The 23,638-nt window shown below is 42.5% G+C and overlaps 1 protein-coding gene across 1 annotated transcript; it reads left to right on the forward strand.

The window, feature by feature from the left end:
• Positions 1 to 2,071: 2,071 nt before the first annotated feature.
• Positions 2,072 to 23,622, forward strand: rps6kb1a (ribosomal protein S6 kinase B1a). Its single transcript, XM_084941414.1, has 15 exons — positions 2,072 to 10,676; positions 11,662 to 11,705; positions 12,441 to 12,561; positions 14,015 to 14,083; positions 14,602 to 14,749; positions 14,842 to 14,899; positions 16,039 to 16,139; positions 17,503 to 17,593; positions 17,684 to 17,774; positions 17,894 to 18,001; positions 18,111 to 18,173; positions 18,256 to 18,333; positions 18,423 to 18,530; positions 19,676 to 19,788; positions 21,130 to 23,622. The coding sequence occupies exons 1-15, from the start codon at positions 10,605 to 10,607 to the stop codon at positions 21,392 to 21,394; spliced, it is 1,530 nt and encodes a 509-aa protein (XP_084797540.1). The 5' UTR covers positions 2,072 to 10,604; the 3' UTR covers positions 21,395 to 23,622.
• Positions 23,623 to 23,638: the final 16 nt, after the last annotated feature.

Consider the following 23,638-nt stretch of genomic DNA (forward strand, 5'->3'; position numbering starts at 1 on the left):
CGCTGGTCCCTTTGTCTGCCCTTATTGTTCTGCTTCCAGGAAGAGAGCGCATGACTCAGCCCGGGGCTACTTTACCAGATGCAGCCGTATATTGAATCAGATCTACAACTGTGCGCGTGTGTGAGACTGAGAGCAAGACGGAGATAGTAGGTCGTGTTGGCATGGCTGCCACATTTGTTGCTCTCCTTTTTTGTTTTTTTTCTTATCTTTTATGGATTAAAGCAGACTGCGCTCCACTAACAGCCTGGGAGTCTGCCTGGGAGTCGGAGCGATAGCCGGCGATCCCTCACACTTAGAGACGATCTCTGTTATGATGTCAGATGTTCTTCTTTGTCTTCTTTTTTTAAAGCCCTCTTCTCCCGCACGAGGACGCCAGGCTCGTGTTTGATATTACGCGAGCAACTCTTAAAGCAAAAGCGCTTCTATCCCATTTTTCTCTTTCTTTCTTTTTTTGCTCCCTGGATAACGACAGTTGGCTCTCGGTGTCCGCGGTATCTTCCTTTTTTCAGTAATTGCCAGTGAAATGTGCTATTTCTTCTCTGTACCGCTGTTGTGCTACGCTGGACTGAGCGCAGCGGGTGCTAGAGCAGGCACAAGCAGCGGGGGAAAAAAAACCCTCAAGTGCACAGTGAAAAGCGTCTGTGCCGTTACCTCAGCTGAACCCTCGAATGAACTCGTTGCACTGCGCGAGTCACGGAGCCAGGAGACGAATCACTCGAGTAGATTCGAAACAGAGGGGCACTGTTGAGCGAGCTGAACCCTGCGCTCTGCACCGGCTCCAGTCAGAACATTCACATCTCCTCCTTTCTCCTGTCGTGGTAAGTAGGATTAGGGCTCTTTCTCTTTTCCTTTTTTTTCTCCCCCCCTTTCATTGTTGTCGTTCTGTACATGCATACGTCTCAGGCATGTCCGTCACACTCTCGGCCTGTCAGATAGCTTATCAGACTGGTGTTGGCTGTTAAGATTGCAAGGCGACAACAGTCTGTAGGCTGTCTGACATTTCGGGCTCTTTCATCTGACCAGCATCCTGTTTTGTCCTCCTTCTGTTATTGTCATTGTTTCAGTTAGCATCAGTTCCCATTTAGAGGTGTGTGCCACGATGTCACTTCCCTTTATCCCAACCGCTCGTGAAACGTCGGCGATACGGGTCTGTTATTTATTTCCTCCGTGCTGACGTCTGTGAGGGTTTTTCTGTCGGTCTGTGTGAGGAACTGTGAATTCACATGTTTGCAAATGCACACGTAATGATGTCAGCGATGTACTTCTATGTGCACGTCTGTGTGAGTGTGAGAGTTGGCTCTTTCCTCTTGAATTTCCAGAGAATCCAGACAGCGTACACCTTATTGCAACACATCATATTGTGACACTCGGTGCTAGGTATGGTACATGCAGTGCTTACCCAGCTTTCCTTCCCTTTCACACTTCCCTGTTCTGTTTTACTGAGAACTTTCTTCTATTGCTCAATATGTACTTTTTTCTTTTGTACCGAGCTGCATTTTATTGGAACAGCTCTTTGAGGGGGTGTTTTTTTTTGTTTTGCTTTTTCCAACAGCCACACATCGGTAATTACACAAAGCTGAAAATCATTGCTTGACCAGTGAATGCTTGTGCTGCACAGACACATTTTATTTTAGGTTTGTCTTTTTCGAGAATAGAGCAAAAGCTGCAAACGTACTCCCGGTGAAGCAAAATCACGCTGGAATGGCTCGCTGGCTTAAAAAGTGCTTTTCTTGGCACATTCAGGACGTCCTGTTCCATAAGGGAGCCCCTTTTGGCAAATACAGTGTGTGTCTGTGTGTGTGCGTGCGCATGTTTGTCTAGAAATTCTGTTTATATTTCTACGTGTAAGTGCCTGTAGTTCTTGTTTAATATGTCTGTACCTGCTATTTTTAAAGGTGTACACACTGTTTTTTTTATTCTACTTTTTCTAAATAAAGTCTATTAAAAGGAGGATTTGTATTCTGTTCATTATTCGATAAGTCTCGACTACGCAGGTTGGCGTTTACCTTCAGGCCTCCGAAGAATCTCACGTGTCAGCCAAGAAACTGGGACTGGGAGGATACAGAGTCCATCACAACTCCGATTTCCACGTCTGATGTTTCAGATCCAAACTGTTATCACATTACTGATTTGCCCTCTACACTGACATCATCTCCATTTCAGATTCCAAGCTAAGCTTTTGCTGAGTTTGGGCTCTCGTCACAAATGAAGTCTACTTAATCTGAACAGCCTCTCCACGAAGTAGTAAAATAATACTGCATCAGTTTTAAATTATTATTAACACTCTCATAACCCTATACTGCATACTAAATACATTATACCCTGTGCTTTGGAGCAGACAGCTGCAGTATTTTAAAGCGATAAATACTATAATATTTATGAAATGTCACATGACTTCTGTGTGGTTATGAAAAAATAAGAACCCAGTGTTGGTGGGTGTGTTTGAACACAGCGTGATCTTGTGTCCTGAGGTCAGGCGTGTGACCTGTGCCGAGTCCTGTCCCGTTCCCAGAGCAGCCACACCCAGAGCACCATGAAGATGACTATTTCCACCCACCCCACCCTTCCCCTGGGCTCTGGCTGAAAACTAACATGCAAATCCTGCCTGTCTAAACAGGTTGGGGGACTGATAGTTAAGCAGTGACACTGCTTTTGTCCTCTCGCTGGTCTCCCCATATGCTGTATAAACTATATTACAGTTAAATCTGGTGGCGCTGCTTCTTTCTAGCACCCTCCTGCCTGCCTATGGCTCGCCACCCCCTCACTGTCTCTCGCTCTCCAGTTTGTGCCCCTCCTTTCAGCACGCTAAACACCCAGGGATGCTGAAATATCACTGACTTCATCCAACACCCGCCCACCCGCAAGCCCACTCTGCATTTGGTTATCCACTTAGTTCCTTTCACATTCTGTCTCATTACATTATGCTGACAATGTGGATTTCTTTTCTTTCTTTCTTTCTTTTTCTAATTCAGAATCACATTAAGGTCCTTCGTTTTTGTCAGCAGCGGTCACGGGATCGTGTCAGACCACAGTGGAGTGAGCAGGCGGACCAAATGGTACAAAGATGCCTTGCAAAGAAAAGTCACCCCGTTAAAACATGGAAAAGCCGAACGAGCTCCAAACCCTATCGTCTAGAGAACTGCCCTCTGAGAAGGATTTAGTGACATAATGCCCTGTTTAGGACGACAGCTGTGCTACAATATGCCGTTTATATACAGAATGTGATGTCAAACTTAAACCTGGAGAAGATGTGCCCTTCCTGTCAGGAATTAGGAGACATCCTGTGTTCGATAGTTAACTGTTTTAATTTAATACTTTTAATAATTGAGATGATTTTTCTTTTTTTATGGACATAAATGATTATTCAGTGCAGAGTATTTTACATCTCACAGATAAGCATGTTGATGTTTGGCAATATTAGATTACAAAAATATAAATGTTACTATGCGGAGCGTAAATAATAAACAGGTTCGGTGTTGGATATATGAAGTTTTAAACTAAATAAATAAATATTAGCATACATATTAATACAGCTACATTTAAACAAAACGCACCTGGTGTCATGTACGTATACAGGACTCATTTGCAGACCTTGTGCCTGCTTACACACATATAAATGCAAATATAGAAACAAAAGACACACACAGCAACCACCCAAACTTTTTCATTTTCCAACTTGTTGCATTCAGAAGCCTCGGTGGTCTGACTGCACCAGCATATTCATTTCGAGGACTGACCAGTTCAACACCGTCTCCTTAACCCTGCCGTACACGTTTCCACGCGTTTCTAAAGGCCTTTGTTGTGCTTTGGTATGTATGCCAGGATCAAACGGGCTTATCAGCAGCTTCAGACTCCTCATAATTCACTCAGAGGAGAGATATGGGCCTCGATTGGTCGAGGCGGAGCGTCTAGCTGAAGTATCAACACTTGCTTGGCTGGCCCCTGGTGTTAATGATTTACAATTACCTAAATAAAATGGCTCAAACAATTACCACGTGATGATGTATTGTTTCTCAGATGGAACAAAACACATCTCCGTGCCCCGAGCTGACCCTAAATCATGTGTGGGTATTTTAACAGAGCATAATTTGGCAGAAGCGTCTGCTTTTCCTGCCCACACAGTGCCAACGGAGCAGACAGCCTAATGGCTGACGCCAGGTGGCCATGTCGGGGCACCGTGACGAAACACACATCCTCTGCTCTTCCGCCTGCCTTTTCCTCAAGCCTTTCAAACTTCAGGACTGACTTCAAGTCAGTGCAACGTTTTAAAAGGATCTGAACTTTTATATTGATCGGTGAATTTCATTGCGCGCGCTCTCTACTTATATGCAAGTAAAAAGTAAAGAATAAACTTTGTTTTTATTATACTGTTAAAGGATCTTCAGAGCAATTTGTCACTGATCAGGTTTTGTGTACCACTGTGCCAAGGCTGCTCTCGCAAATGTGCCTGCTGTGGTAACAGGACAGAGAGGACTCGTACTAAACCTGCATGAATGGCTCGTCACGTTTTTCACAGTTTGTCCTACCTTCATGTCCCAGGAATTCTGCCAAGGAAACTGCGTCATTCAGGTGTGGCATACATACAAAGCGGACGTGAGCGCCGTGTTAAGATTAGGAAACACAATAAGGCAGAGCATGCCTGAGAGTAGAATGGGCGTAAAATCGCCGAAATGTACCACATAGCCCAGCACACGCTGTCCGAAACTGCACACCCCCTTTGATGTGAGTATCACTGAGTCAACCTTTGGAATGCCTGAAATCTGACGGCACGGACTCTCCTCCGCACGGGGTTTGATCTCAGGCCGAGGGCTGCTTAAGCTCAGCTTTACGCGTACGTGCAGGTGTCTGTCATGACATGATGCCATCTAAGGAATATTACAGGAATGCCTCACAGTGCCTTCCGAGCATACCATTCATGCTGTCCTTTTTTGATTTCAAATTAGGCAACGCTAGAAAAGAACCAGAAAAACCGCCAGTAGCTGATTTTGAAGAAAGTGCTGTAGGGTGAGGCGACACGTTCACTTACTGGGGTTTATCAGAACCACCTTTACTGGTGGCGCTACAGAGGAGGTCAACAGTCCTGGATGTTAGCAGGATTACCTCCTCACTATGGCACTGCTGTCAGGGCCTGTGTGCGGGCTGCTGTGTGCATTACACGGCAGAAAGCCTGCCTGCTGTGAAAGACTGTGTTCTGTCAGAGGCTTTTGTTCAAATCTAAAGATTGGTTTAACATGTTACACACTAGCTACTGTTAGCAATTTAAAAAGGAGCTTCTGTTGATGTGTCAGGAGCCAAAAACAAAAACATGTACATATGTGTGACACCACAGCCCCGGTGCCTAGATTTTGACATTAAAATCATGATATTACTCTCTAAAAACTTCAACTCTCATCTTTTGTGCCATTCTGCTCAGAGCTAATTTTAGTCTTGCCCTCATTCTCTGTATGTGGCCTCTTTACGCATGCGATGTGGTTATATGAATCGTGCCCGTGCTGCAATCAGCCACACACAGCAAACTAAACCGGACACACACATGCCAGACTCCACCACTCCAATGTGCTGTGTGCCCACATTCATGTAGATCTCTCAGCGATATTCCACTAAAATAGCTTTCCGTGGCCTGTCTGCCAGTCTCACCTCCAGATGCTTTCCTCTTGGTTTCCTTCGTAGTTTCAACACTGAGCCCCGCAGTATTTATCACTATAACTCCCCTTTATCTCTGAACAAGGACCATGGAGTTTAACTTTAGGCGGTCTAGTTAATAAATTTGACAGGAAGTTCTCAATTATTTGCTTATGCCAGTGTTTGACTGTAGTCTATCTTGTAATACAATCAGTATCTTGGGGGAAATTACATTTCTTCAAGGAAATTAAACATTTATTGTCCGACTACTTTTTGCATGTTCCACCAAATATTTGGTCTGTGGGAGCCCATTGTTAGGAAAAACACTTCTGATTACAAAATCCCAAATTTTTGGTTGGATTTTATTTTTTTGGGAGGGTAGAAATAATCTTGCATAAAGCCTCCATATTTGCAATAAAAACCTATTTGTTTATAATAAAAATGCTAATATTTCAAATTAGCCATCTCTAAATTGCTTTTTTGTTTGTTTTCATCCTGATGAATCACAAAGTCAGAATAACATTTAAATATTGTTTATCTTGATTTTAATTTCAAGGAAGGAACAAAAAAGCCCCTTTTTGATTGCAGTTATCAGCAGGTACTATACAGTTATAGGGGAATGCCTGCCATTATAATAAGAAGTCTTTAAAGGGCAACTGTGTTAGTTAAATTAGTATTGCACTGGTGTTTTTGGCTTCTATGACTCTGACTTTCATCAGCCACGGCGCTAACCTGACGCAAACACTGCTTGAACCCACACTAGTGACTGGTGGCCCTTTGCTTTGCTACAGGTGCGCAGATGCATAGATAGCTGACTTTTCAACGTTCACTTTGCAGTCTGTACTTTCTTTTGGAAAATAAACTTCCCCACCCTCTTTTGTGCGTCAGTGTGTCGGTTTTGCTGTCACCTTTTCACACAGCTTAGTCACAATATGAAAAATTGGCGTCAATGACAGGGCTACTGCCTGGTTACAGGGGAACACCTGCCATTTAAACGAGAATCATAAAAATTACACCGTTTTCTCGTGTTACAGCCGTTTATTGTTCACATAAAACACATTCAGACTGGAGTAGAGCCCCCGCCCCCCTCGAGTTTCTCAGTAAACCACAGGTGTATGCATTCAGCAAAAAAAGAAAAATGAAGACGCTGACAGCTTTAACCTTCAGTTTTTAAATTAATGGCCTTCCATATTGACAAAGTCTAAACACGAGAGCACAACCCAGTCAGTTGATATGCTAAGTGATTTTGAACAAACACAATCCCGACCTCAAGTCATCACGCAGACCCACAACAGAGCGCCGTGACTTTCTACCAGTGTCTCTTCTGTTCTTTTGTAAACATAAACAAAGCTAAACAATAGAGAGAACACACACACAGAAATCCTATTTTGTTACCCGGTGCAGCTGGTTTTGATCACTGGGTAAAGCAAAACAAACTATCAGATGGATTTGAGGCAGCGCTCAGAGTAACGCTACCCTGCGAGGGGCATTTCCTCAACCCCGCAAACCGCTCCGGCAAATAAAAGAAGGCTGACCTTGTGGCTCCTAAAGTGAAAGACATGCTGGGAATTTCGTCTGTAATCATTGTCACTTTTCCTGTACTATGCAGGAGGTCACGCATAGTTGAAGCGTTCAAAGACGCACTGTCTTGCAAGAGGGAGCACATTTATGCTAACTGCTTTCACTTTGTCTGAGCAAAAGTGACCGACTGATATAAAGTGTATATTTTTAGCCCTTTATCAGGGAAATAGGTTGAAAATCCACTTTTACAATCCACTGTTTAATTTGCGATAAGTGATCCTAATAGTTTTGCTGTCACAGCAGATGCATGTGGGTTGATTAACTTTCAGTCTTCCCTTTCTTATTGTGCAGAAAGCCGTAAGTGCACCGTTTGAAACTGGAGCTGCTTTTTCCTGTCTTCACCTCATATTTAACACTGGGAAAGTAATTATGAGCCAATACAGGATACAGAACATACATTAAAGAGGCAGATGTTTTCCTCTACCCTGTAGTGCTAATTATTCTATTAGACTGTTGTGGTGTGGGTTTCCCAGTTGTAGAGCTACTGGTTGTAGAACTGCCTTCTCTTGACTAAACTAAAAGCAAATGGCGCTTTCCTTACGCTGTTCAAATCACCCGAAACTCAGCAGCAGTGTCTCTTTCTGCTAATAAAAATGAACTTTTTCTGAGCCCTTTTAGGCAGGAACTGTTTTTTTTAACCAAACTACACCTGTCAACCACATTACCACAAAGGAGGAAGTGTGCATCTACCTGCGACGGTGTAACAGAGTGCAAACTCTGGTATTGTTCCTCTCAGCTGGCTGAAGGCACCTGTTGGTTGGCCAGTGTAAAAAGGAGAAAGAAAATAGTTCCCACATAATACTTCTCACAAAGTTTGGGTTTTTCTTTTCCTATTCATGTGATTCTGTCATATCCCAGAAAAGGAAGACATCTCTACAGCTGATATCTCCCAAACCAGGTTGTTCACACCAAAGTATTTTTCATAGATAGCCAGGGTGAAAACACAACAGATGAACTGTCTCTTTAAGAGTGAATCTGTGCGGTCCTCAGTAAATCTGATCATTATGGATTTATTGAGTGAGCTTTAGTTTTGATACCTCGCTGACACTGAAACAGGTGAAGATAAACACACCATATATTTATGCATTTTACTGTATATTTACTGTGACAGATCAGACAGGGCTGAATAAACCGCTACGTACTGTTAGCCTTTGCTTCCAAAAATGTTGTCGACATTAAATTTCTTTTTTTTAACCGCTTCCCCGACACACACACACACACACACACACACACACACACACACACACACACAATCCTTTCAAGGACAACATGATGATGACTCACGATGAAGATATGGAAGAGTGTGACACTTCTCAACAAAAGGACAAAAAGCAGAAGTGTAGTAGGCTTCTAAATACAATGTGAGGAAATAGCAACAAGTTCTCATTCCGCTTCTTTCTACAGGTACCGCAGACATCACAGGGTAGCATGCAAGCTTCTCTCAATATAGCGTCGACAGCATGGCCATAAACGGCCTCAGGCACAGATGCTCGTGTGCTACCTCTGTGTGAGCTAAAACACCACAGGGTTTCCTGTCTGTGTACTCACAACAGGAAGGTACACTTACCTGTACTGCTTTGATATCTCTGTATCAGTGTAGACAAATTCTAGAGGACATCCTGAAGCTCTAAGCCAAAGGCGGCACAGTATGTTTCCTCATCAGTACGATACAAAGAAATTCAAATATATATTAGCATTTGGTGCATTTTGTAATGGTTTTGGATTAGACGAAAGCGTGGCAATACAGAATGAATAAACAGGCATTTTTCAGGATGAATGAATGAGGAGAGAAGAAAAAAGGATTGCCTTTTTCTTGCTGCCACCTACTGGCAAGAAAAAAGGGGGGATTGTATACAAACCCTGATGTGAAATACCTGAAGAAGTCGCAAAGAGCAGAAAATGAGCGTCTTATACTTTGGAGCCTTTATAACAGCAGATATTTTGACTCAGACGAGCAATGATGACTCATGTAAAAAACAAGTGTGTCAGGCCGACAGAATGATACTGAATCGTCTGGATGGAAGTCATCATCATCATCATCATCATTATTATTATTCACACCCCTGCCCAAAAACCTGTGCAGGCTAAACACGCGGTGCTGAGCAAGTTTATTAAACCACAGCCCAATGGATGCTTCATGCCCCAGCTGTCCTCAATTAAGAATATTTAACAAAATGATTTTTTAAAAATATTTCTGTATTGGTTAATCCAGGAGTTTGTGCAAACTCATTAATCTAAATGATATTTTTATGTTACCTGTGAACGTTTAAATTTACTGTTATACACAAAAGCTGGTTTTAAATTGGAAAGCATTATATACATGTATATATATATGTGTGTGTGTGTGTGTGTGTGTGTGACTCATTCACACCTCCAGCCCTTTTTCCTGTGTCCGTCTATTTAAGTGCTTTCTGTCTAACATTCACATGCATTCATACTCTGATGGGTGCATTGGAGGGCAGCTTGGGGTCAGTTGGCAGACTGGAGCTGGGAGCACACAGGGATCGACCCATACACCGTCGGTGACCTGCTCTACCCCCTGAGCTATGTCACCAGCTGAGCTACACCACCTGGTGGTCAACCACCACTAGTTTTAGTGGTTGAATTTTATGTTTGGTCAATTTCTGATTTCTCAGAGAAGTCCAGTGTCACTGGACTGCATGACTCGTTTACATGATCAGATTATGATGAATATGACTGTCTGTACTGCAAGCTTGGAAAGCAGCAAAAGGAAGCTCTGCTAAGTCGAGGACTGAAAATTCTTACAATCTGCTGTTGTGAGTAGGCTAAAATAAAAAAGGAGCTTACATTATACATCTGACCTTTGTTTGATGAATATGTAAAGTTAGTGTTAGATTATGACATGGAGCACTACTGTGTCACATGACACAATTTCTGATTTTTTTTCTGACCCAAGTCTAAAACTATCATCTATTTTAGAAAAAAAAAACACAGGAAATGAAATACATTCTCTCATAAACATGTACTATAAATACGTTTTTATGCAAATCTTTAAATACAATTCAAATGTAATTTGCACAGACTGGGAAATAAATCATCCACCTATATTTATTCGTTCATTTATTTATTTTTCTTATTAGTGTGTGTTTGTTTGTTTATGTTGGCACATCTGACCACTTTCCCTCTTTCAGTTACTGGATTTATTTTCCTGATCTGTCGTTACTGGGACTCTTTCCTGATGTTTTCGTCCAGCCTGAGCAGAGTAGTGCCGCCGGCCGACGCTAGAGGCTCTTTTTGTTGCTGCTGTTCGATTCCTGTGTTGTTTTGGTTGGTGAGCCCATGCTTTCTGCTGTAGCCGGTTGTAACGGTGATGGCTCTCACATGAGGTGACGGAGCGGGCCTGTGTTTTGTCATTTAACGCCAAGTAAGGTGTCGCGGCCATGGCCGCGGTTTTTGACATCGATTTGGATCAACCGGATGAGAATGTCTCTGACGAAGAATTTGAGGATGGGGTGAGTTGATGCTAACGCTAAGGCTAATGTCCCTGCTGTTAGCCAGTTAGCTAGAACTAAGCAGCTCCGAGGCCTAAGTTGCTAACACCGGTGCCCATGTATCCATTATCGGACACATCATCTTACACTCTTTTCCCGCGTATTAATGTGCTTTCACATACAACGTTAGCTACGATGATATTAAACATACCAGTTACATTTTCTGGATTTTACTTAAAGTTTTGGACGTTGGATGGCTTAAGTTAAGGTGGCCAGCCCTCAAGTACAAGTAAGGTTATTCTTCAGTTGAAAGTGTACAAGCAGAGAAGATATCAACGCCAGAGGGTAAAGAAATCAAAAAGAAGGTAAAATGTCAGATTAGAAATATAGCATAACGAAAGCTAAACAATAGCAATTGACGGTGTAGTAGCTAGGGCGTAAGGGGTTGTCCGATAATGGAGCTATGAGCGGCAACGCTATTAATCGGTATTTTTAGAGGGATGCTCTTATTGCCGTGTAACTAGCTACATTAGCTGCACATGAATGCTATATCTGCGGTTTGTTAGCTACTTTAATTTAATCAGTAGTGTATCCCTTTCTGACCGTTTTTTAGAAAATAATAATAATACAAATAAATTATGCTCCAGCCGACCAACAACAGGCTGAAATGCTACCGGTGCTAGCATCACTGCAGGTAAGAGGATCACACTTTTGCTAGCCTTCCCACCGCGGTGTAATGTCGAGTCTGCTGTCGTCGCTGCGTTCCTGGTTATCAGTTTCGTTTAAAACTGATAGTGTTAGACATACAGCACGTCCCTGCTTAACTGTATTGGTTAGCCGTGAGGCTGTCCTAACTTTGAGTGAACTAGGCTAATAAAAATATATCGCTAGAAAATGAAAAAGTCTGTAATGTACCTCCGATTGATTCCTCCCTAGTAAAGAACAGTTCTCCCTCGCATTCCTGTGTGCCTAAATGTTGTGTCCCGGTGTCCCCTTTTGTTTCCAGGGGCAGCTCAGTGAGTACATGGAGCAGTGCAGTAGCTTTGATTTGTGAGTATAAGCGATGTTGTGATTCACTGTGTTTCGAAAAAGGGAACAAACCATTTTTTCTTAATTGGATGCGTGGGAGTCAACATTTCAGGATCTGGGAATAACCTAAATCCCGTCATAGCTGTTTTTAAATTGGTAAAAGAACTAACCAATTTTAAGCGAACTTGATTGTACTTCTGAGCCATAAGAAATTTGCAACTAAACTTAATGGAAAACTAACATAAGTTATGTAGTGCCAGACCATAACAACCCTCTGTAGCAGGGTTGTTTTGTTTTCTAATGCTGGGTCGCCCATTAAAGTGAACTGAAACCTGGTAGCTTTGAGAGCCATTCATGTATCCAGGTGGAGACCTGTGGTGCTGTGTGAAGCAGCATTTAGCAGGTAAAACAATCAATGTAATCTGTGATAATCCTGTTTGGCTTCTTTGTTCTCACTTGGAAATATCTGAGGGATCTTTGTGTGGAAGTGCTTTAGCAGTGGGCACTGATCTCACTCAGCCAGTCCCCCCACCCCAAACAAAATACATAAAAATAAATAAATAAAATAAAACTAGCATCAGAAAAAGTCCAGCCATTACCCAATGTTGTCATGGTGCTCAAGTGTTTGTGGCACTCATCCATACTTCTCCTGTATGGCCTGGAAAATGCTAACAGTGTTGTGCAAAATATTCTGAACCTGTGTTTCATCTTTACTTTCTTATCTTCTTTATTTATTTTTTTGCTTTGTTTTGCCAGTAACATGGATGACTGTGAGAAGTTTGAAATTTCAGAGAACAGCGTGAACAAGGGAACAGAGCAGATCAGGCCCGAATGCTTTGAGCTGCTGAAAGTTTTGGGAAAAGGTGGCTATGGAAAGGTGAGGACTCAAGACTCTCAAATCGGCATTTCTCTCTGACACATGTTTTCCCTCCTTTTATTGACCCCTCTTGACTTGAAAGTTAGGGTTTGAAAAGGCTTAACTTAGATGTTCATATTCGCATGCATTTGATGCAGCGTTAATTTAAAAACAAAAAAACCCTTTGTTTTTAAAATCGTGTATATTTCTTAGCCTGGGACCTGGTGTCAGATTACCAGTATGTGTGGGAGGCATTGCAGATGTCTTGAAATTCCAGTGGGTGGAATGGGAAATTTGGCAATAGTTTACAGTGTCATTTTTGTTTATCAACAGCCCTCCAATTCCCACAAATATCTAGCAATATTTTTCCTGTGGTAGGAAGAAAGAAATCCTGTTTCACCTTTACTGTAAGCTCTTGAAGCAAAGAAGTAGAAGCCTTTCCTTGCATAGACATAAAGCATCAAAGTAATCCGTCTGCAGCTCCTTGTATCTAATCTTAGGACAAATGGAGATTTTAAAGATGAGTGCACATTGTAGGTTCTGCCTTATTTTTGTGGATGTAGAGCTCTGGAACTTCCCTGATGTTTCGTTGCTAAACTTGACAATGACGGAGCACATTAGTTATTTTGGAAACATTTTTCACGTAGCAAGCAGATGCATGACTTGCTCTGTCTGAAGTGGTTTTGCCTGAGATGTCAACAAAGTCATTTTCCGTAACTTGGGACTTACTTAGAATTATGAGATAACACAGTTGTATTAAGAAAAAAGAAGAAGAAAAATGTAGCACATTGGCAGCTGTTTTGATATCATCGTCATGTTGCATAATTTGGCAAAAGTTTCTCTGTATTTTTAACTGAGGGTCAGAACTCAAGCCTTTCCTTATAAGAACAGATGATTTTAGTCTTATTTTTTAAGAGTAAAGACAATGATTTTGAAATTCATACCTGAGCGATTGAATTTGTGTCTCGAATGTATAATTTTTCCAATTCAAAATATCTGGACCCCACAGCCAAAGGATAAGTGACGGTACATTCATCGTAGTTTTTGAAAAGGTGGTATTAAAAAGTCTTAAATAAGCTACAAAAGTCACATGCTTAAGCAATAATGTTAGCTATAAAATCATCTTATATCTCTCTGGAAGCTGTCAGCCGAAGTTCAAGATATTCAAACTAACATATAGATACAGTCAGTAAGACCCAGAGGCAAGCATTGGCATTACGTTCACCTGCTCTCACTGCGCAGAGTGAGAGCAGCGTTTCATTATGGGCGTTATGATCTTAGTTCCATGCCAGAGTGCGAGGGAGTGCTGCACATATTTGATGTAATATTAAAAAAAATATGTGTTGTATCACTGCTGCTTGTCTTTCAGGAAATGCATTTCTTTCTTTGTGCGCTTTAGTCTTAGATAAAATTTGATGTACCTTGTAGCACCCCTCCTTAAATGTCTTTATACAAATGTAAATTATTTTTGCAGGTGTTCCAGGTTCGGAAGGTATCGGGTGCCACCTCTGGGAAGATATTTGCTATGAAAGTTTTAAAGAAGGTGAGTAAATCTGCTTGCATGTACTCGAGTCAGGTTCATTCGTAGAAACTGGCCCGTGTCTGAATACACAATCAGTCTGGTGTTGCAGAGTTGATGTCCGAGTTCTCCGTATCAATAGCTATGAGCCGGAGCAGGTGATCTGAATATGATATCCTCTTACGCTGAGCTATGAAGCCAGAAACTAAGGACAAACCAACCTAAAATAATGGCACCAGGCGTTTTTCTCATGACACCTCAGAGCTGCTGCTTCTGTTCAGCTTGCCTTCTCTCTGCTGTCAACACAGAGCTCATGTCTGGCTCTCCTTGAAAAACCAGCTCATATTCCCTGAAGCCTGAGGTTTCGCTTAATGAATGTTTATTAGCTTAATGAGACTTAGCTGTAGCTACCATCTTGGCGTCCCGGTACCCGCTCTGCCTCTGCAGCTGATGTTTTAAAGGTTTCGTGCCAGCTAATGGGGTAAGATTTATTGCCCAAATAGTTTCACACCCTTGCACTGTGCTTTTCTGTCCTTTGCCAGGCCATGATTGTGCGTAACGCAAAGGACACCGCCCACACCAAAGCCGAGAGGAACATTTTGGAGGAGGTTAAACATCCGTTCATTGTTGACCTGATCTATGCCTTCCAGACGGGGGGAAAGTTGTACCTCATCCTCGAGTATCTGAGCGGTGAGAAGGAATTCCCAGTCATTCTATCAGTGCAGCTCCTCATTCCCAGTGTGAATACATTTGAACGATGAGTTTTCGTATGTGGTAACTAGGCGGGGAGCTGTTCATGCAGCTGGAAAGAGAGGGAATCTTCATGGAGGACACAGCATGGTGAGTTGGTCTGTTTCTGGTTAAACCTCGATCGTCTTCTTTTTTTGGTTGAGTTCAGTTTACTGTGCTCACAGTAAGCGCAGCTGCAAGCTTTCATTATCACGAACAAAGCCAGTGTCCAATGAAAACAAGGACAAATGTAAATATCATCCCTAAAAATCCTTACGTACCACGTGTGACGTATAAAAACAAATACATCTGACATGTTATGCACACACCGTACGCAAACATGAGTAGGTGGAAGTTGGCACTTATTAACATCCACTTTCACCAAAAACAGAGATGACTGTCTGAGTGACACCACTGAGAGGAACATTATCTACATTCATACAATTTGTTGTTTTTGACCAGACGTGTGAAGTTGTGTGTTTTGTTTGTTCCACACACTAACTCCTGTGACTGTAATGCTGTGATGTTTCACATTAGTCCTTCCTACCAGCTTGCTGAACAGATTGATTTGCTGCTTTATACGGTATTTGCATCTTTACATTAACTTGCATGTTTGCATATTTCATGATCAGCACCATGCATTTAGGATGTTAAACCACAGAAGAGGCATCTTAACACCCAGTGATGTGACTTTATGATTCACATTCGGTCAAAAACAGGTTCTCCAAAATATTTCTAGGAATAAAACAAAGAGACAAACAGTAGCTGCTTGTGTTCTGATTGGAGCAGACGGACGTATTTAAACTGTAGCCCCAAAAAGCATCACGAGGAAAAACAATCACATCGAGGAAATTGGCACACGGGGGAGTTTAAAGTTTGAGGAACTGACTTACGTGAAGGGAGTAGGTGATTGTAGGTGACTGTTTCTCAGACACTGAGCTGGAACAGTAGGACTGTTCAGCTGGAGCAGGGACTGAATGCTTGCAGTATGTGTCCTTTTGTCTTATAAACACAGTCTGTAGATGGAGACTCCATGAACCAAAGTGCTGAACAAATAAGGGTTAGTAGTATTCCTAGAATAATGAAAGAGACACTGAGTGCAGAAAGGCACAGGAGTGTAAACATTACATCATAACGTGGGCAAAAAATGTGCGTAAACATAGAAGAGTAATGAGGAAAAATGAATAGAAATGTCAATGCATTCGACTAAATATGGGACCTGCGTTGTGTTTTTCTTTTTCTGTTGACAGTTTCTACCTGGCCGAGATCTCAATGGCGCTGGGTCACCTGCACCAAAAAGGGATCATCTACAGGGACTTAAAACCTGAGAACATCATGCTCAATAACAACGGTACTGAAACACTAGGAGCTGCTTACTAAACGTCCGACTAGGGGTGGGCGATATAAACGATATACGATAGAAACGATATAAATTTGGCCAACGATAGAGATTTTGACTATACCGCTCTATCGCAATAGCGCATGTTGATGATGTCATCAAGCTGCGCCTGTTTTGGTCGAAAGCATCGCAGCGGCTACAACCATTATCATCTGCAAATTATGGCGGGCGACAGTCATAGCAAAGAGGTGAAGCACTTTTGAAATATGGGGAAAGCCAAAAACTGCGCTTCCTCCACTTCCGTAACATTGATTCATTAATGTTGAATTCTCTGCAGCTGCTCTATTCCCATGTAGTTGCAGTATATTAATAACTAACCTCGTGTTGTGGATGAATGATCTCAGTTGTTCTCTTGACTGAAGTTTGGCCCGTGTATAGCATCCTGCTATGCGATTGCATTTGTCCCTGACCACCAGAATCCCTCACGTTAACTTTTATCGAGTGGAAGAAAAGTTGGCGTTCATCCTCCAGCTTCACTGTGCTAATGTTATGCTAACATAGCTGTGTCGCTAGCAATCACGTAGCACATCATTATATACCAGCTAGCCCAACTTCAGTAACCCTACAAACATCACTGCTGTTTAGTTTTCTGTCTTCATTTATGTTGGAAGTGGTACATTTGAATTAGTTAAAAAAAATCTCTGTCAGAACATGGTATGAAATATTTAGGTGGAAACTAGCGAGCTAACTTCCTGCTAACATCTAACTCCGTTAAATTGAATAAATTCTGTTTTCATGGATGCCTGGATGTTAAACTTAATTGTTACACCTGGTAAAGCAGCAACGCTGATGATTTTATTAAAGATGAAAGAATTTAGACAGTTTTTAACTCTGTGTTCGTTTGACTTTGGGACCTGAAGCGGACGGAGTTTTGGACCCAGATTACTCCGCGAAGCTCCTCACTACGGCAGCCGTAATGCTCTGACAATCCATCAAGCAGTGCCGCTTACCAAAAACATTTTTTAACAGATTCCTGCAGCCAAAATCGGTTCGAGGTCAGTAAGCACAACCAGAATTCGTACATAAGGCACACTGTCGCTTTTTGAGAAAATTAAAGGATTTTAAGTGTGCCTTATAGTGTGGAAAATACGTTATGCAGAAGAAAAGAATATATCACGGTATATATATCGTTACCGCACATGCTTCAAATTATATCGCAATATGAATTTTAGGCCATATCGCCCAGCCCTACGTCCGACCTAGATACATGTCCTTCACCAACTGAGATTTTCTTGCAAATATCTTCTGCTTGTTTTGCATTCAACTATTAAAACACAACTTTGAACCTTCTAACGTGTCCTCATCCACCTTCTAGGACACGTGAAGCTGACGGATTTCGGCCTATGCAAAGAGTCCATCCATGATGGAACAGTCACCCACACCTTCTGCGGCACTATCGAGTACATGTATGGCAAACAGTCTGATGATTTACATCCACATCAGCACATTCATGCCTCTTGTTTGACACGCCTTCTCCTCTGCCTTTTCTTCTTCAGGGCTCCAGAGATCCTGATGAGGAGTGGACATAATCGTGCTGTGGACTGGTGGAGTCTGGGAGCGCTCATGTACGACATGCTGACAGGAGCAGTAAGTACAAACCAGTCAACGTCTTAATGCCGTAGCTAATGCAAGTAACCGGAACCGTTACTCACAGCGTCCTTATCGTGCTGCTCAGCTAATGTTTCCAACCTGCTGCTGTTCCTCAGCCTCCGTTCACCGGTGAAAACCGAAAGAAGACCATAGACAAAATCTTAAAATGTAAACTCAGCCTTCCACCTTACCTCACGCAAGAAGCCAGGGACCTTCTGAAAAAGGTGAGCTGTTAAAGCCTTGCTCCTCCCCACACGCTTCACACGCCATGTTGTGTCTCGTTAAAAAGCACTGATCTGCTGTCAAAAATACGAATATTTTTGTTTTTTCTAGTTGCTGAAAAGAAATGCCTCGTTGCGACTCGGGGGCGGTCCAGGAGATGCAGCTGAAGTCCAGGTAGGCATCGCTTTTCAGATGGAGCTTGAAAAATATGTTTTAAAAAACCACACAGACACAAAACAGCTGTCATGTTTCCTAGGCCCATACGTTCTTCCGCCTTATAAATTGGGACGAACTCCTTGCTCGCAAAGTAGAGCCTCCATTTAAACCATTTCTGGTGAGTTTGTCTTCCACACAGAGATGTCCTGTGTAATGTGGCCATGAAGGTCATTAACTAACCTGATTATTATTGTATTTTTTTTACAGCAATCAGCTGATGATGTCAGCCAGTTTGATTCCAAGTTCACCAGTCAGACTCCAGTGGACAGCCCCGATGACTCCATGCTCAGTGAAAGTGCCAATCAAGTCTTCCTGGTGTGTAACTGGTGCCTTTTACTCTGTGAAAGGACTAATCGTTGGTGATAAGTCACTCATGTGATAGGAGTCAAAGGACAAACAACTGCTTTGCTTTTAATGTGACCACTTGCTGAAGAAAACCTGACCGCAGTGCAAGTACACTCACCGGCCACTTCATTAGTTACACCTTGCAAGTGTTAGTGAACCTTCAGAACCGACTTACTTCTCTGTGGTAACTCACCAAGGTGCCGGCCCACATTGACAGGATAGCATCACACAGCTGCTGCGTCCGTGATGCGACTCTCGTTTCAACACGTCCCAAAGTGCTCGGTTGGGTCGAGTCTGGCCAGCCTTCTCCGGCATTAGCAGAGAATGGCTGCTTACTGGATTATTTTCTGTTTTGGACCACTCTGTAAACTCAGGAGATGATGGTGTGGGAAAATCCCAGCAGATCAGCAGTTTCTCAGATATACTCGGACCAGCCCATCTGGCACCGGCAACCACATTCAGAGTCGCTTAAATCACCTTTCTGCCCCATTCTGAACCTCACGCGTCATCTTGACCATGTGTATGAGTTTAGGGTGAATGAGCGAGTTGCTGCTCTGCCATTGGCTGATTAGTTATGTGCACTAATTAGCAGCTGGGACAGGTATACCTGACAGAGTGGTGGGTGAGCGTATAATAATGTTGCAGGGTAAGATCTATGAAAGACGACTCATAACCTGCGTGTCAGTGTTTTGTAGAGTTTCATTCGGTCATCGTTTGTGGTCAGATGATGTAAGGTAGGAAAACGCTAAATATCTGGTGCAAAGCTGATGTTGCTAAATTTACGCAGAGTTTTTAATAGAAAACAGTGCACTGACTGTTTCTGCGTTGTCTGAAAACATGCAAACAGCAGCTAGTTCTGGACATACTGGGTTTTTTTGTGTTTTGTTTTTGTTCCCCTTTTCGACAAGTGGGTCTTATGAGAACCAGTTAATGCGTCCCATCTGGTTTAATCCTGTTGGTTTTCCTGGAAGCTTCACTCACTTTTCCACCGCATTGCATGATATGGTTTACTCAGCATTTCATTGCTCATCATCAGCTGTGGGTTGTTTTTGGAAAGATGGTCTTTGAAGTGGGCTGAGATCTCTTTCTGTTTTTGTCCTCCACCCCTTCCCCAGGGTTTCACATATGTAGCCCCATCTGTGCTTGAAAACGTCAAAGAGAAGTTCTCCTTTGAGCCAAAGGTCCGCTCACCGCGAAAGTTCCCGGGAAGCCCGAGAACACCTGTGAGGTAACGGCATGTTGTTTTTCTCTGCAGATCTGTTCAATTTCACTGGTCATTTAAAAAATTTCCCAAAACAAGTCTTCATCCTGATGACTCACTTCTTGCTGACCTTGTGAATAGCTTAAATTTGCTTGGCTAACAGTAAGGCATTTAAAGTCATTAAAACTTCAATGAATTGAATAAAAACATGGATAGGGAAGGTGAGGGAAGTTTTGGAGTTTTGGGGGTAATTGTACGCATCCTTTCATGTCTAAGGTTTCATGAATAAGAACATTAAATAAAAAAACAACCTTAAAATGATTTATATACAAGCGCAGATGAACAACAACACAAAATAATTTGAAGCCAGAATGCAGAATCAGTGGACGGTACTCCCTCACTGCTCCCATTAAAACAGTAATTAGCCAGATGCTGCTGATCAAATGCAGTTGACTGATCATCAGTTGAGCACCACCATAAAGGCAGATGTTTTGGCAGTTTGCTGGTCTTGAGCATTAATGTGTGTGTGTTAACACAGTGCCAAGGAGGAACAGTTGCTGCTGCCCATGAGTTTTGAGAGGGTCACAAGACCATTTCCAAATAATTTCAAGTCAATCGTTCTACTGTGGGAAAGATTATTCCCAAGTAGGAAATGTTCAGCACAACTGTCCTTGTACCCAGGAAAGCCACGTCAGTCCGTGCACTACCTAAGAGCCACATCTCAGACTCGACAGGGAAAGTTCATAATAGTACAATTAGAAAAAGGCGAAGGTTGCAAGGACAAGGCTCTTTTCTCTAAAGAAGAACACGGCAGCACGGCTTAGATTGCAAAGTCGTATCTGTACACGCCACAAAACCTCTGGAACAATGTTCCAAAATGAAGATGTCTGGCAACAACCAGAGAATAACGCCATAAACCACCGGCCGAGCATGGTGGTAGAGGGATAACGATTTGGGCTCGTTTTGCAGCAACTATGGAACTCCTGTGTACCAAAGTATCCTTGAGCCAAATATGCAGCTTTCTATCTGACAGCTAAAGCTTGGCCTAAATGGGTCCTTTCATAGGACACATCAGGGAACCTACATCCAAATGTCTCAAAAAGAAAACACTAAATGTGGTTTAATGACCCGGTCAAAGTCCAGACCTCTGACTGAAGAGAGCTGGAAGTCTTACTGAACTGAAGCAACGTTGTTGTGTCGTGTTGTTTATTCTCAGGTTGTATTTAAATAAATAAACAAGTTGCTTTTTTTCTTCGTAAGTCCTGGTATGTGATGGTGTGCTTTGGTGTACTTTTTCACGACTGTAGCTGTGTGGTGCACATAACAGTCTTTGAGCCTAATCAAAGTATGTCATATCTTCTTCCTCAGTCCGGTGAAGTTTGCAGGGGGGGGCAACTGGCACCGGGGACCTTTGATGACTGGCAGCCCGTCTCTGCTTTCACCCAGCAGCTCGATGGACCAACCCATGGAGGTTTCAGCAGTGGAGCAAATGGACACGAGCGGCAGCGGCTTCACCGAGGCTTCTGCGCCGCTTCCCATCAGGCACCCTTCGGGCATCAGTGTAGGGCCCTACAAGAAGCAGGCGTACCCCATGAACTCCAAGCGGCCCGAACACCTACGAATGAACCTATGACGCTCGGCTCGCCTACGAACGCCGGCCCTCTTTGAGTGTCCCTTCCTTTTCCTTTTGTCCTTTCAAAGAGACTTGTAGGATTTTTTTCTTTTTTACTTTGACTGACGCTGTCAACGCCGATCACCAGCTCTTCCAGCAGCGCCTTCCCCTCCTTAACCGCCTGAAACCTCCTGACTTAGCCTGGGCCTTTTTTTTTTTTGTAACTCACCACAGCTAATCAGCAGTTTATAAATTAGCAGAGCGGTGTGAGAGAGGTGCTCTTCGACAAACTCTGTTCGAACGTGTGCTGAAAAATGCCAGCTGACGAGTGGGCTCAGGTGATTGAGATGTACTCAACTGGCATTATTGTATGATTTACTGGTGCTCTTTTATCTTCGAGTCTAGGGTAACGTTACTTGTAGTGTTTACGGCGAGTCTACTCCATCACAGTGAGAAAAGGATCTCTAATAAGGAGCGTTTGTTTCTTCCTCATCGTGACATTTTATCTGAACAGTCACTGTGAAATTTCGGATCGCGCTGTCAGTCAGTAGATTTATTGGATCATAGTTTCACAGGGTTAGGTCCTTTATATTTGAAGGACAGAGTCAGATCGCCTTTGTCACTAGAGCTTAGAGCAGGTGTAGGTGAGCGCGCCTGAAGGAAAGCAGCTATAAAAAGACAAGTGAAATTTCAGCCAAGTGCATCACTTCCACCACAGTCGATACCAAATGCTGGCACTGCTTTGTCTGACTGGAAGGCTTCCTGTGGGATGCCGATCCAGAAACACTGTTTGTTTTCTTTGTGTTGAATGTAAACAGACTCCAAAAGCCTTTGTGTGTCACTTAAATCTCCTGCTCTTATTTTTTAACTCATGCAGTCTCATTGCCACTGGCATGGTTGGAAACCAACAAGCATGTTGACCCAAAATACTCTGAGCCAGATTGGTATCACTGCCTTTTTTACTGACATTGGCTGCATTCATGTCTAAGGTACTGTGAGTGTGCTTTTTGTGCATTGTAACATGGCTTTAAGCGTAAGGGCGTATTAACACACACCTGTATGAATAGACCATCTATTAAGAGTGGGATGTTTGTGCGACGTAAAGCTGCTAGATGAGCCTTTGGAGTCAAGCCATTGAACCCTGTCATCCTAAAAATGACCAAAGGTCGGATTCAGATTCCCATAATGCTAATGAAAGCTAAATGAGTGACTTCTGTTGTTGTTTTTGAAATTGTTCCCTGCAATCCACAAATGCTGACTGTAACGTTTGGCCAAAACGAGCTGAAGCTTTGGGGATTTTTCTGGTAATCATAAAAATGAAAACGCAGGAAGTTTGCGCCTTTTTCTACAAATGAACTGTGTAGAAACTTCTTTTGGTTCATGTTTTAGGTTTTACTGACTGAGCTGATGTATTTGGATCATTCCTGTAAAGCAGCTGTGTTTAACAGCCGTCACTCCACTCGCTTACTTTGTTTATATTTATTTCAAGTGCCATTGTGGTTCCACTTCGTTGTCTACACTATGCAAACTATGTATTTATTATGTAGTATTATTCACATAGGGCAGCAGAATGTGTAAAAATTTGACTTCTGTTGCAATTATAATCGTGTACAGTGTAATTTTATTTCCATAGAAAGTCTTACAAGAACCTCAGATGCAGCTTTTTTTTTATGTTTCAAAGGCCCGAACGTCTTACAGTATTTATTTCGAGGCATAGTTTCACTTTGAAACCTTTTTTTTTTCTTCATTTTAGACTTTCCTTGCCAAAAACTTGAAGTGTAGTTTTTTTTTTGCAGTGGAAAAAGAGATGATGTTATGATGCAAAAACCAATGGGAATGGCACTGTGCCTTTGCTGACAGAGTACATCATGTATGTACAGTTTGCTGTATATTGTAGTTGTGTGAGTGCGTGTGCGCGTGTAAGGCTGGGATTGATTACCAACGCTGACGTCCTGTCATGCCTTTCTAGGATGTGTATATCTTTGTGATCGTGGTCTGAGTGGGAGGTTTGGTGTGACTGTCGTGTCTGAGACACGGTGACGTAAAAGTGGTGCATTTTGCTTCTGTTCAGGTATGTTTAAGGAGCATTTTACACACAGATGTTTGAACCATACTTTATCAAGCTTACTTGATAACATGTCTCGAGTTGAAAAGGATATTTTAGTCACTGGTGACATTTCTGTTGTGTCGATCCTTCACCTGAACTGTATCATGTACATAATGAAGTTGAAATAAAACATAAATGAACAGAGCCTGTCTGAGTCC

The sequence above is a fragment of the Perissodus microlepis genome, chromosome 10 (assembly GCF_051167445.1).
Source record: "Perissodus microlepis isolate ML-2025 ecotype Zambia chromosome 10, ASM5116744v1, whole genome shotgun sequence".
In the NCBI taxonomy this organism is placed as follows: Eukaryota; Metazoa; Chordata; class Actinopteri; order Cichliformes; family Cichlidae; genus Perissodus; species Perissodus microlepis.